Here is a 14,339-nt window from a genome sequence, read left to right on the forward strand (position 1 = left end):
GACCTGTCCAGTAATCCAGACTTTGTTAGATATGTGTGACTTAACCCTCACGTACGTTTTTCTCATCGGTGCCCTGGCGTGATTCCCACCACAAATGTCGCTTCCTGTTGGCTGAGTTACTTGTTCTGTTTCCAACCAGATCCTCCTCCTCACACACATCGCTGTCCTTGTCGTCCTGAAAAAACATAGATAGACAGTTGGAGGATGGCTATCTCACACACTGGACTATGAGCTCAGTTCACTGCTGTACAGCAGAGATGATACTCTCAAGAATGACAGCTTCTATTGAACATTGTTTGACAGTGTAGGAGTGCAGTATCTGCATTTTTTATCATTGATTTTCTGTGTTCTATTTACAAAAAAACAGAATATAATTTTGGCAGTGTCCTAGTAGCTCAAATACCATAAAATAAAGAAGCCTGAGGAAGAATTACAGTTTGCATCATTGGTCCTGTGTTTGTTTCTAGTCGTGTGTGCTGGTTATGGTGCTAAATAAGTTTTTCTTGGAGCAATCACACATTTTTGGATTCAATACAAAAATGTGTCAATCAAGCTAACATGAAGCTCTGACTGCACAATCAAACTGTTTCCTCTGTGAATTAATTACTACACGGGCGCTGTGTTTCTGTGTGATTGTCTCATTTCATAAGATACCTTTTTTTTTTTTAATTGAATCATTCTGTTTTTTCACTGCATTGGTGAGCAACTGCTGAGTAAACACAGATGATGAGCTACAAGTCAACCGTTAAATTAACTGAGAAGTGATGACAGTGAGTCCAGATTTTTCTTGTCTTTTTGGCGAAGATGAATCCATCATAATCTGGCATCTCCACTATCGAACAAACCTATCAGCTGCTGATTTATGTCATAATCGTGTTTTATTATTAGCGTCTGCTAAAGTGTAAGAGTAGGTGAAAACACACACATACCCCTCTGTGGAGAAATCAATAATGCATACAGCCCCACAGGTTTACAGGGAAGTATTGACCCCTCTATAAAAACACTGATCTATAACTCCATTACAGGACAGAGGAGCTGAGCCTCGAGGTCTGAGGTGAAGGAGGACAGGGTGAATTCGGGAGCGGGGTCTTCTTCACATTAAAATCCACTGATTACAACACTTCATTGCTATTTGCAGCAGTTTTTGTTCAAAGAGTTTGTATCAAATAAAGGTGTAAAAGTAACAATTGGATACTTCTTGGGGTCACTCAGTTAGAAGATCAGTTAAAGTCCTTTCAGGAGTCAGTTCACCCGATGACAAAACACAATTTCTCGTTCTGGTGTTTAGTCATGTCGATAGTTTTGTTATATTTGTGGTGAATGGGTTAGTGGGCCACACAACATTTAAAAATAAGATCTCCACTTAATCCTTAGTTACTTTGAAACATCCAAAAAACACCCTGAACTGATTTAAATGGAACCACTTTCTATCAAAGACATATGTCCTATAAAAACTTTTTAAGGCGTGCTTTGTCATTTGGGTCAACTGACCCTTTAAGTTCAATCCAAATCTAATGGCACTGCAGTTCTGGTCTTTAAATGTTTAAAATTTTAAGACATTATAATAAGCTGTTCATTAAATCTCCCTCACCAAGTCAATTAGAGTGAATTTAACTACAGTTTCAACTGTGAAGAAAAAATGTCCTGTTTACTGTCAATCGCTTCAACGATAGTTGGGCCTCATTCTGGGAAAAAATGCACTCCAACATTTATCTGAGGTTAAAGAGGCTTCAGCAGTCTGAGTCAGATAAATCAATTCCAAACAACAGCAGTGAGGTGCAGAAGAAATAATAATACATCATTAATTCATAATTAATCAAATCAGGACCTGTGGTTTCTTACAGGCAGCGCTGTAACAGTGGAAAATTGTGCCAAAATACATCCTCCCTTCATGGTTTGTCAAACTAGACCAACAGTTTCTCAGATAACACCTGAGCTCCGTACAGCGGACAGATGCAGCCAGCGATCGATCGTCCAGGAATCATCCATCGATACGGTTTCTCTGATCACAAGGCCACATGGCTGCCCATTTAATTCAATCTGGATCTATTTCAGTTCACTGTCTGGAATTTACTGTGGAGTGTGACGGAGGTGTCATGTGCTGAATTCAACTAAACATCTTTGACACCCACTGGCTGCAGCTGGTCTACATTTAAACACATGCATAGGATTTTATTTTATAATCTAGGCTCATTCTCTGCATTTCACCCTTTTCGTTTAACTTGATGTAATTGGAGAAAAAATAAATCACCGTCAGATGCTTTAATACTGATAATATTCTTATAATATATATTCTATAACTTTTTAGCTGCAATTTTGTAATTTATTCTATTGTTTATGTTGTTTCACTTAATTGTTTCCTACATTTCCCAGAATTCCCAGGGATTCATGTGAGGGAAAAATTGAAGATAGTGTCAAAGAGAGAATGAGTGAAAACTGAATGACAAAAACAATGAATGTATCGAACATGCAAATGTTAAACTGCATTGCAGTGCATTGTCTTCTGAGGATGCTGCCTCTTCCACCTGAAAATATTCAAGACTTTTAATACATTCTTAGTCTTTTTTGTTTTAAGGGAACTGAATTCAGGCTTTTCAAGACCTGCAGATACCCTGTACAATCTCTTCCACTTCAAATTCACCTAATATAATGAACCTGTATTGTTCAAATATTTGACATACTCAACAGAAAATGTCACATTGTTGTGAACTAAAAGCGTCAACACTCAGTCTGTGGTGCTCACCGTCAGCTGGTCGATGGGTTCCTGCAGCCAGAGACGGATGAGCGTGGCCAGAGTGTAGTAGAGAATCAGCAGCATGATGGGATTCACAAAGTGGTACCACTTACGCTCCGGGTGCACGATGAGCTTCCATGTGTAGGAGCAGTTGCTCTGGACGATGGGGGAGATGCCGAATGTGCTGCAGAGACAGACAAAGAGGTGGATGAGGACAGGGACAGCCGCTTGTGCCAGGGCTTGAGAGCTAAACAGGAGCTTTGGGTATGAATCAGCGTGACATGACATATCAACATAGATACTGATCATAAACAAAGCTTATCATTTTAATCACATGGAGGTCAGCATTAACAGTCAAGTGTTTGAGAATAATAAATAAGATCATACAACTTTATTCCTATAAAATATGTCTCTGTTTTATACTGATCATTTAGCACTTTATTTTTCAAGCAAAAAAAAAATCTGATAGTTGCAGGTTCTCAACTGTAAGAATTTGCTGCTTATCTTGGTTTTTCATTGTTGTGAATTGAATATTTTGGTGGTTTGGACTGTTGACAAAATATCTGAAGATGTTACACTGGCCTTTAGGAAGCTGTGAAGGTCAGGTTTCACTGTTTTCTGATGTTTTATAGACAAATATATTAATCAATTAAGCAAGGAAATAATTGGCAGAATAACTGACAATGAAAATATCATTAATTGAAGCCATACCCTATTCGTCCCCCACAGTTTTACTCACTATTCTAACAAATTATGCTGTTTTAGACCTTGACCAAAAATAGAGCTTCAAGTCTTTGTTGAGAAAAATGAATTAGAGAGAGAGAGAGACAGAGGACTTGAGCTTAGATCTTTTGTGAACCGGCCCAGTGTCATCAATCAGTGGGTTCAACTGTTCTCATTGAGATAAGTGTATTGTTCAATTCATTGCTCTCGATTTAATGCAGGAGTCCTTGGGCTCTTCATCTTTGAAACTAATTATTGATTCTAGAAACAAAGGCAATGATGGACGAGATGATGTAAACTTTACAAAAGAGCATGTGGGAATTGCAGAGTCATGCTGTCGCGACACCGCTGGTGTCCAACCTGCGTCTCAAGTGAAATCGGAAAGGTCAAAAGATGATTGGGTTAACAAAATAACAATAACAATGATAATAATCTCAAATGATAATTTTTCAGTGTAATAGAAAAGTAAAACTAATGGTAAATGCAAGTGATTAAGAGAAAAGGAGAACTGACAGATTCATTTTGTTGCCACATTTATTATGGCTTTACTACTATTTCTCAAGTTGACTCCTCCTCCGCCCACGTGCTATCAAAGTTCATTTTTACTTCTCTTCCAGTTATTTTTCATCTTTTATTGTTCAATGGGTGACAAGCCTGCCTCAACTTCCTGTAATTGATCCAAATGCCCAAACCATCCAAAAAAGTGTTTTCACACTGCAAACAAACCATGGTACAGTTTGATCCAGACCGAGACCACCTCTTCTGGCCTGACCGTTTTTGGTCCTTAGATCTGGACCATGGTCTAAGGCATCTTTCACAGCTAATATTTTGGTTCGAACCAAACTGAAAAGTCAGAAGATCCAGACCAAACAAGGTTGTTGTGAAAGCATCCTGAAACTCCATCAAAAAGGATTGAACAGCCTCCTGCAGCACAATACATTGTCACAACAATCCCAAACTGAAACACAGCTGCCCAGTGCTGGAGTAAAGGTTCTCACTACTACTTCTTCCATTACTGTTAAAGCTACATGACATGCTGGATTGGACAACCAACCCAAACCTTGGAACCTGGACAATGCACTGACGCTAAAAATCTGTTTGTACCACCGAGGATGTCATTTGATTCAGTGCTTTTCCTCTGCGCAGAACAAAGGTCATCTACTCAACAGGAACCACACTGACGTATTCCAGTGACAGCCACACAGATTTAGAAGCCTCCTGAGTCTTTTCTTCTATGCCATGTGGAGGAGTAAACACCCTCCTCTGACCCCACCACACTTCCTGAATGGTTTCTTCTTACAGCTGGGGAAGGCCTGCCGGTCACATGACTGGGGACTTCCATTGTAAGGCGGGGAGGCAGGAAGCAGAGTGGAAGTCAGGCCTCTCAACAGTCTCACTCAGCACTGGCCCCACAGCAAGGCCAAGTCACTGTCAACAAGCAAAATTAGGGAATGCACTGTGGTAGCCTATTGTCCAGTAGGCATATAATACACGTTTACAGCAGTAAGCGTTTCCCTCTGAGGGTGTGCAGAGAGGAAACAGGCCAGAGCAGAAGAGAACGTATTCCTTTTATCTTCACATTGGGCCTCAGTTTTCATGTAAGCAGTAGACAGAAATACCTCAGCGCTGTGGAAAGTCAACATGAACGGATGAGGAGACAGCAGATGATGAAATAGTTGGACTGTTCATGAGGAATTAGAGCTGTGGTAAACTTTCCAAATCTAGGTCTTCAGACACACAAATGAAGAGCTTCTTTCTAAAATGAGATGTCGACTGTTTCTGAGTTAGTATAAAAGAGTCTTATTTGGTGAAAATTCACCTTTTTTTTCAGTCCCAATATGGTAAAAGTATCCAGTATTTCCTTAGTTTAAAAATTTTTAAAGCCCCGAAGTGGTGAAAGTATCTAGTCAAAATTGTTTTACATTTTACAAATATTAAAGATTTGTAGAGGCCCAAAAAGGGGATACCATACAATATTTTGACTTTTATATATACATATATATCTATATATGTATATATATATTGACTTTAATACTAATTTTAATACTTTACTTACTTTTTAGAGGCAGCATTCCAGCATTTCACAAGAAAAAAATATTTTTTTAATCCCTTTAATCATTTGTTTTATCTTGGGTTTGACTTTAAGAACCACTAACTTAGATGTTACTCCTACTGTATGGTCGTTTCAGCATGCAGACTACCACTGCCAGAACAGATGGTGTGAGAGAAGTCCATTCATTTTAATGAGTTTGTTTTCGAACGAGAAACCTGCCAATGCAACACTGTATTTACACCTTATCTGCCATCGGAGGCAGGAGAAGGATGAGAGGACACAAGGTTTGTCCAAGGCAGCCTCAGCTATACATAGCTGTAAATAGCCTCGGTCCTGACACGCAGCACCACAGCTTTCAAATGAGAAACCATGAGATCAATACAACCCTGCAACACCAAGGGCACTGAGACAACAGCTACAGCAGCCACAGTGCTACTAGTAAGGTTTAAAAAACACATCATTATTACAGAAATATCATTAAAATAAATGTAATAATGACGTGTTATGGGGTATTTTTTTTATCACAATTTCCTCATTAACTACTATACATGTATTCAATAATTGTGTATATACACTGTTGCTCATAAAGTTGGAATAAAATATTTTTTACCTCTTTCCATGAAATGATTGTGACAATGTGATTTATTTCATTTCACCTGGGTAATTGAGACACATAATGTAATCTTTGCACCTGTTCAAAAGTGATTACTGATGCATTTAAATACGAATAAACAGAGGATTGTGTCTGAAAACAAAATTGGGCAACAGTATACTATGTATTCTGAAGCAGATTTAGACCATGATTTTTACATTGACACCATACAGTCTCACTCTCATCACTGCTGTAGCAGAAAGCTGTCAAATAAGGTTGCAGCCTTGATGTTTACTTTTCTATATTAGTAGATAAACAGCATTCTGGAAATTCCAGGTTGTCAATCAAACACAATGAGCTTAGTGACCCAGGTAGCCACCACTACTGAGTCTGCATTCATCACAGCTGTGACTTACATGTGTTGGCACGATGTGGTTTTACTCCAACCACATCGTTTCAGCGCTGCAGCCACAGACAGCTGATTGTCTCCCCTCTCATGCATAATAAAACAACACTGGTTGTAGTGAAGAGCCTAAAAGCTCTGCTTCCGATATTGATGCGCTGTGAGTAGGAGTTTGATATATCCCCCCTTCAGCTGGGTTTGCCTTTTCCTTTGCCTTCTTGTTTGCAACAGTAAATATTTATTAACATTTAAACAATCTTACTTTAGGCGAAATAAATATTGTTGAGTCCGAGGAGCTCTGGCCACTGAGCTCTTTAATCACGTCATGTATTTTCACATTATTGAGGATTTAGACAGCGTCAGTGTGGGCCTGTGCTGTTTAACAGAGAAATACCATTTCCAAAATCCATCAGTGTGATGAGAGAGACAGAGCTAATGCTGCCAAGTTTAACTTTGGCTCACTTGTGTTTGGTTGTATTTTGTTGCTAAGGTTTGATTCATCTCTATCTGTAGGAAGAGCAGTGGTCAAGTGTACCTACAAAGTTTAGCCAAAGTTTAAGTTTCATCTAAAGCAGCTTAATCATCAAAGATACTGTAACTATAACACTTGTTGAAAGAATAAGATTTGACCCTTTCAACTAAAATTTTAATTTTAAAACAGGATATTAACAGATTGAGATTTATTTTGAGTTGAACTCCACATGTGTCTGACCTGATGTAGCCATCTCCTGGTGGGATGGACTCCTGGAAGAACTGGAACTGGTAGAGGTAGAGGACTATGAGGTGTCCAGCGCTGAAGATGGCCATCAAGACGCACATGCAGCTGAAGATGAGTGTGTCGAAGGTCCGGCACAGGGACCACCAGGTGCACAGGAAGAGGAAGATGAAGAAGTAAACAGCCGATGTCAACGAGGGCAGCATGATGCCTACAAACAAAAAGCAGTAGATACAAAGTCAGAGGACTGTGGTTTCATTATCTGAAGAAGTTTATAAAGTATTTTTATCAACCTCATGGAGCAGCAAATTGGCGGGATGCAGCACATCACAACATTTCAGTGCATATCAGGTCAACCGTTAAGTCTGAAAAATGTTTTTTCCAGAATCTTCTCAACCCTATAGCACTTAGTGTTTTGTTAAATGTGGCACACTGCACACTTGACATTCAGTATTTACGTCTTCAACAAGTCAGATTCACAATATAGCAGCTGGAGTGGCTCACCTGTCATGCCCAACAAGATGGTGACCACCACCTTCCCCGCAGTTGTGATCAAATTCCCGATGATCTCCTTCACTTTGGATGCAACTTCCGCCAGGATTCGCAGGATCTTCATCTTTGTGCTCTCCTTTCCTTCCTCCTCCTCCTCCTCATCTTCTTCTTCTTCCTCATCCAGCTCCTCGTCCTCCTCGTCCTCCTCAGCCTCGTACCCGGCTTCAAAGTCCTCCTCGAGCAGAATGTTGTCGTCAAGGCTCAGCTTCTCCTCTTCTTCCTGAGTGACAAACACATTTCAGTATTGAATGATGAATGATGCAGTCTCGAGGTCAGAGCTCTCCATGGTGCTGAAAACTGTTTCCTACAGGTAGCGCTGCCACAACAATCACTGTGCATAATCAACTATTATGAAAAGTACACCATGTCTGTCATGTGGGTGAATGTTCTTGTCTCTGCTTGCAGCTTAGAGGGTGATTTAGCAGATTTAACATGCAGCACAGTACAATTAAACATGTATGTGCTCTGTGCAGCAGCTTGGGACATTATTAGCCACTGTTGCCAGATGTTTTCCTCTGGAAACACAAGTTGGCTTGAAATGTAATCCAGTCAGTTCTTCTTTGGCTGCTGCCTCTAACAAACTATGCGTCCCTCTTTTCCAACTGTCTAATAAAATAGAGAAAATAATAACAATTTGGCCATTCACGATGATTTATATATGACACATAAGGCACTAGACAAAGAAAGCAGCAGGTGGTACAAGTTCTGTTTTGAATAAACAGTTTCAACTCAGATGGATCACTGAAAAGAAATAAAAGCCTGAACACAACGCAGGCTCTATGGATGAATTTTCTGGTGTTTCTCAGTAATGGTGAGCGATGCCATCTGTGCCAGCGTAAGCAGCACAGTCGAAGTGAAAGTGAATGTGGATTTAATTAACACTGAGTCATAAAGAGAAGAGAGGACTTGCCAGGGGATGGGGGCAGTTTTCCAAGTCATCAACACTCACAGGGAACTCTCTATTCAAACGCCTGCTCTGCTCCTCTTGGCTTATGAAGCTGAATGCAGACAGTATGTGTAGAGCAGGACATGAGACTGTCCACTGTACCGGCCACTTCAGCAAGTAAAAACATTACTGGAGCTTTATCACAATATTAATTAAATCTGATCAATGGTGGTCCTTTCAGGGTAGCACTTTATCTGTGACTGCATCAAATGTCAGAGGGCAGAATTAAATGTCATCTACTATGACTGAATTGTCAGAGACAAAAACTGCTGTCTGGAAATGTTGACAAGCTTCCAGAGTGAGAAACAGTTCAGGAGACCTTTTCCTTGTCCAGATATCTCAAATCAGTTAGTGTGAAGACCTTTGCGCTGGGGTCTCAGAACATGAGACAGTTTAGTTTTATGAACACTAGATGTTTTAGATATTTTTTCCAATACACTGCTATACCCACACATGACAGTCTGCACATTGATCTTGACCTTTGACCATCAAAATCTAATCAGTTCATCGCTGAGTACAGTAAGACACTGTTTTCAGGACACTGCATGTCACCAAAGATGAAACCCACTTGTTCCTCTGCTTCGAAGTCAGCGTTGTACTGGGCCATGTCCTCAGTCGGCCTCTTCTGGACCAGACTGCGACACAGCAGCCAGATGGCCAAGCCGACCACAAACATGCCGATGTCAGGGATGAACACTCGGATGCCGTTCCCCGCATCTGCACCAATCACACTGGGGGACAAACAGAAAAGCAAAGGATACACACTGACAGAAAGCAGACACTTGTTTTCTTGAAAGAACTGATGAATCCCAATATCTCCCCGCAATTGTAATTTGGAGCAATCTCGCAGGCAAGGATCATGACCAAATGACAGAAAATGGGACAGAGTGCAACAAACTTAACTGCACATGGACTAATATGAAACAGTTTTTCTGAGAAATCCAGGGACTAGCGGTTGCTCGTTTAGTTCACTTGGACATGGCCCACAAATAGCTTGTGCTGTCCTGTGTTTGAATCTGGCCTTGGATACGTGTCATACGTCACCTCCCTCTGTCTGCCCCAGCCTTTCATGTGTCTGTGACACATTTTAAAAAGTCAAGCCATTCAACAATCTTGCATATGAATCGTCACAGAATATCATCTCCCTGCAATCTGTGAACAGCGCTCAAACTCATGGGAACAGATATTAACTGCAGCAATTACATCTTTCAGAAAAACACTACCTGTTCACATGAATGCATGGGAATCTGGATTTTTCCGTTACTCAACTGTTCTTTTAATATGTGTTGTTGTGTTGAACGCTTCAGCTTTTATATGGCGTACCACCCACTTTAATGAAATCAGGCTTGCCCGTTTTAAATGTATTGCTGTTAACAAGTGAGTGAAATTCCATTCAAACAAAAAGACCATGAGAGAGTGTGGTAATTTTCTTTTTTTTTTTTTTACTGAACTGTGAAAAACATGTTTACTCCCTTGAGAATAGCAACCTTTGTTCATAAAAAGGTAGTGTAAACAATTACCCCTGTTTTCTCCTTTAAGTGAATAAAATAAAGTTAAAAGAATTGAAGCTAGTTTAGATTTTACAGATTTAATGTGTTTCCTAATTCCTTGATAACTGGTCTTTGTGTGATAAACATAAAACAAGCATTTTATAACAGTCTAGAATGAGTATGTATTTATTCCAGCTTGGTAAACACGGTGTGTGTTTTTCATTAATCAACTAAAATATGACATCATTTGAAGTAGTGTAGTTATATCTCCATGGGCAAACAAAGCTTTTGTAACATTTGTGATTTGACTGTTTGCTCACCTCTAACTAAATACCAAAAGGTTTGTTCAAACAGGAAGCTAAACAGTGGCGGACGACTGTTGCCTTGACAGCTACAGGCTTCAAATGATCCAGTGTGATGTATTTTTGCTGCCTGAGGACGAGTTTTATGAGGTGCCATGATTATATGTACAATTAAAGCAAATAAAAATTGTCCTTGAAATGGCTAACAGGTTTCAAAAACCTTTAAAACTCACTTTTATCATCTAAACCAATATCTGTTTTGGCTTTTACAGCAATACCACTGCATCCTGTGTTTGGCCACCGCAGTGTTTTTCTTTACATTTCATGCTGAGCTCAAAGTGTAATTAAACTGTTTACAATAAACAAAACATACTGGTGATTCTGCTGCAGCACAGGCTGCAGAGAAAAAGCTGACCAAATGTTTGGATGGAGATATAAAACAACCGGTCCTTTTCTAACAGAACCAATCTCATTGTGGCCTTGAATGGATATAAAGCTTATAAAAGGTAACAAGTTGAAAACAGAGTGCTAATCAAAGACGATGGAAAACCCACACTCAGATAAATAGTTGGGGCCTTTGGCTGCTGTTGGCGAGTTTAATCTAATCAAGGACGTCTGTTTCCATGTGCTTTATTGTTGTGAAGCTTTGTGCATCCTCACATGGATGAAAGAGATGGAAACCGTCAGAGCCAGACAAGGTTGAGCCAGCAACTTTAATGATTCCTACTTTCCTTTGCTTATCATGTGAGAGAATTACAACAACACTAGCAGCGCTAAGATCTGTCCTCACTGCCTCAGGTTGCAGCGGTAAAAAAAAACAGGGAGACCACAGAATATTCCCTACACTATGACAAATATTTGGTGTTTATTAAGAGTTTGAAAAGGTCCCGCTTTAGGAAACTGAAGTATCTCTCTGTGAAAACACACACCATAGCTCTTCTCTTTAGGCCCCTATACATCTGACCTGAACTCTGCATTGTCCTCCACACAAGCATTGGAAGGGAGAAAGTATCCGCCTAATACAGCTGTAAATACTGTATATACTGTGTATGGTCCTCAACACAAACAGGTAAATGCAGATGGGATAAAATGTTTACGGCTCTACTTCCGCCACTTACAGCATACCGTCCACCGAGGGCTGTTGAGTACTGGAAAAAGGACGTGGCTGAGTTCGGACATTCCCGTACTTAGGAAACCACATCTAATACGATCATGGGTGGGGGGGTGGGGAGGTGGGGGAGTCGAGGAGACAGACGCAGCGGCAAACACTTTGAAAAATAAGCCTGTCAACTTATTGTCAGACGTAACTGGGTTTAGTGTTCATCACGAATCCACACAGGGACAGTTCAGGAGCGTTTGTAATCCTTGTCAGATGACGAGCCAGTGTGGCTAAATGCAAAAAGCGGTGTTTAATGTAATTGTGTGGCTGCTATATTTAGGACACTTTGCAACGACAATGCATCCACCTACCTGTAAAATAAGTAGAAGATCAGAACTACATGAATGAGCTTTGACAGAAGAAGCTAAATTTCCTTTAAGACTTTTTTTTGGTGTTGACTTTAAATGAAGAAGACACCTATTTTAAAGAACTACCATTAAAGCTATCATCATATTTTGTTGCATAAGGGCTATGATATTGCTGACCCTCCATTTCATCAGCCAGCTATCACTGAGCTGAGTCCTATCACCTCCTGAAAAAGCTTCTGAATTGCCCAACTGGGAGAAAGATTAGTGTTCAGTTAAACAAAATCCACACTTGCATATCTTTATGCTGCATGATCGTCAGGAGAAATGTATTTTGAATCTGTTTTCTGCTAAATGAGTGACAAAATAAATATACTGTCAAAATATATTTCAATATCATTATTAGTTGCACATATTATTTCAATGAATGCACTGGATGTGAAAGTGTTGAATTCGTTACAATCTTACCTTTCGAAGCCAATTTGTCTTATGGATTTCTCCCATGTGGAACCTAAACAGACAAATAAGAAGTGATTTAGTGGATACAGATATTGTGTGGCAAAGAAATATGCCTTAACACCTTTAATAACACTTTTATATCATAGTTATTAAAAACAAACAATGGTGTTTACAAGTGGGAAAACAATAAACAGAGCTGTTACACACAACTTTCACATTTCCATCACTGTATCCATTGTATCAACAGCTTATAACTGCGAGGAACGATGATGTAGTTTGTAAAAGAGCTATAGCTGCTTTTCAACCTTTGACAAAAACAGTCATAAAATCCTGCTTTAAATCAATGATTTCTTTTCATTTCAGCTGATATTCAATTTCCTGGTGAAGGAAAACGATCTGTATTCACTGTTAGGATAACCTATATGTAAGAACAAGAAAATAAAAACATATCATGTGGTTTTTGTTTCCACAGCTCGGACTGTTTGTAGTGATCCTGAACGTCACTCCAGCACTCAGAGAGAGATTTCCAGGTATTCAACTCGCACGCTGAGAAGAACCGACCAAGGTTAATTAGCCTTTGTTCAACTGCCAGAGAAAACATGGCATCAGTTTGTGACTCAAGGATCTCAACTCAATGACATATTGATATGTCCGGCTCGTTCTGTTGGTGTTATAGGAGATTAATTAGCTGCTGCGGTGCTGGAGTTTGAAGTTTATGGAGCGCAGTGAGGAGAGTGAAGATGTTAAACACACTTCAGCGACAGCGCTCGACTCGGACGAGCATAAGTCAACACAGACGGCAAACAAAGCACTTCATTAGACAGATTTTATCTACTGTGTCACCTGTGTGCAAACTGCAGCTACTTTTAGGAGGTTGTTAAGGTTATAAATGGTTTGCTTGTTAAAACAGTAGGTGAAAGTGGCATATACCAATATTGGAGAAAGAAAACAGAACCCCAGTACTTTGGGATGATGGTTCAATATCTCTGAAACAATAAAATTAAATACACTGTAAAGCAGAAAAAGAAAAAGATGTCAAAAGATTAAAAAGAAAATAATCTGTTTTCTCCTGACACACACACACACACACACACACACACACACACACACGCGCACCAAGTATCCAGTAAAGAAGTGAGTCACACTATTACACACTATTAGGCAACTTGTCAGAAACAGGAAACAGGCCCTGAATTCCACTCAAGGTGGATAAAACATCGATGAATCGTCAACGCAAATCCCATTGTTTCTTTGTTACTCATTACTGACAAAACAGCTGCAAGAATAGCTTCAGTATCACAGATGTTATGTTTCTAAATCCTTCGGGCCTGGATGAAGGTATGATCGCCGGGCCTAGCCTTCTCCTTCTGAGATCAACAGATTATCACAAATAAAACTAATTCTGGTTGGGGTAGATGTAGAAGAAAGGGGTGTGGGTATGAGACAAGAGAAAGAGTTGAGAAATTTAACAAAACATCTGTGATGGGAGGAACCTACATGACATAACCTCTGACATCAAACACTTCACCCACGTTCCTCCTCCAACTGAGATTTTAAGACACCAGACTCATGTGTCCGCCTCTGCACATCTACTCCTACTCAGTGACGGACAGCAGACGCTGCCATGACTGAACAAACTGTGCTACAAAACATCAGCCCTGTAAAGGCCAAAAACAACAAAACACCTAATGCAAAACAATAATTACTATTTTGTTAATGCACTTCACTGTGATATATTATCTAGAGAAAGGTAATATGACAATAACATGATGATCTTATTATTCTTACTATATACTATACTATACTACACTATATTAAAACACTGATTCTCTTGAAGCATCTGCACCTTATTCTTTTTTATTTTATCATCATGGATCTTTATTGTATATTGACAATAGCTAGGATT

At 39.6% G+C, this 14,339-nt stretch overlaps 1 protein-coding gene across 1 annotated transcript in view; it reads right to left on the reverse strand.

The window, feature by feature from the left end:
* piezo2b (piezo-type mechanosensitive ion channel component 2b) overlaps window positions 1–14,339 on the reverse strand; it is a 78,273-nt gene that overhangs the window by 46,214 nt on the left and 17,720 nt on the right. The window contains exons 4-9 of the mRNA XM_087175280.1: window positions 12,443–12,485; window positions 9,287–9,449; window positions 7,725–7,992; window positions 7,218–7,431; window positions 2,744–2,918; window positions 56–175 (exon numbers count right to left, since the gene is read on the reverse strand). Of these exons, the coding sequence (XP_087031406.1) occupies window positions 56–175; window positions 2,744–2,918; window positions 7,218–7,431; window positions 7,725–7,992; window positions 9,287–9,449; window positions 12,443–12,485 (983 nt within the window). The remainder of the gene's footprint in view (window positions 1–55; window positions 176–2,743; window positions 2,919–7,217; window positions 7,432–7,724; window positions 7,993–9,286; window positions 9,450–12,442; window positions 12,486–14,339) is intronic.

The sequence above is a fragment of the Seriola lalandi genome, unplaced genomic scaffold, assembly GCF_002814215.2.
Source record: "Seriola lalandi dorsalis isolate HSWRI2012SDOR001 ecotype SW California unplaced genomic scaffold, Sedor1 jcf7180002054441, whole genome shotgun sequence".
NCBI classification, from domain to species: Eukaryota; Metazoa; Chordata; class Actinopteri; order Carangiformes; family Carangidae; genus Seriola; species Seriola lalandi.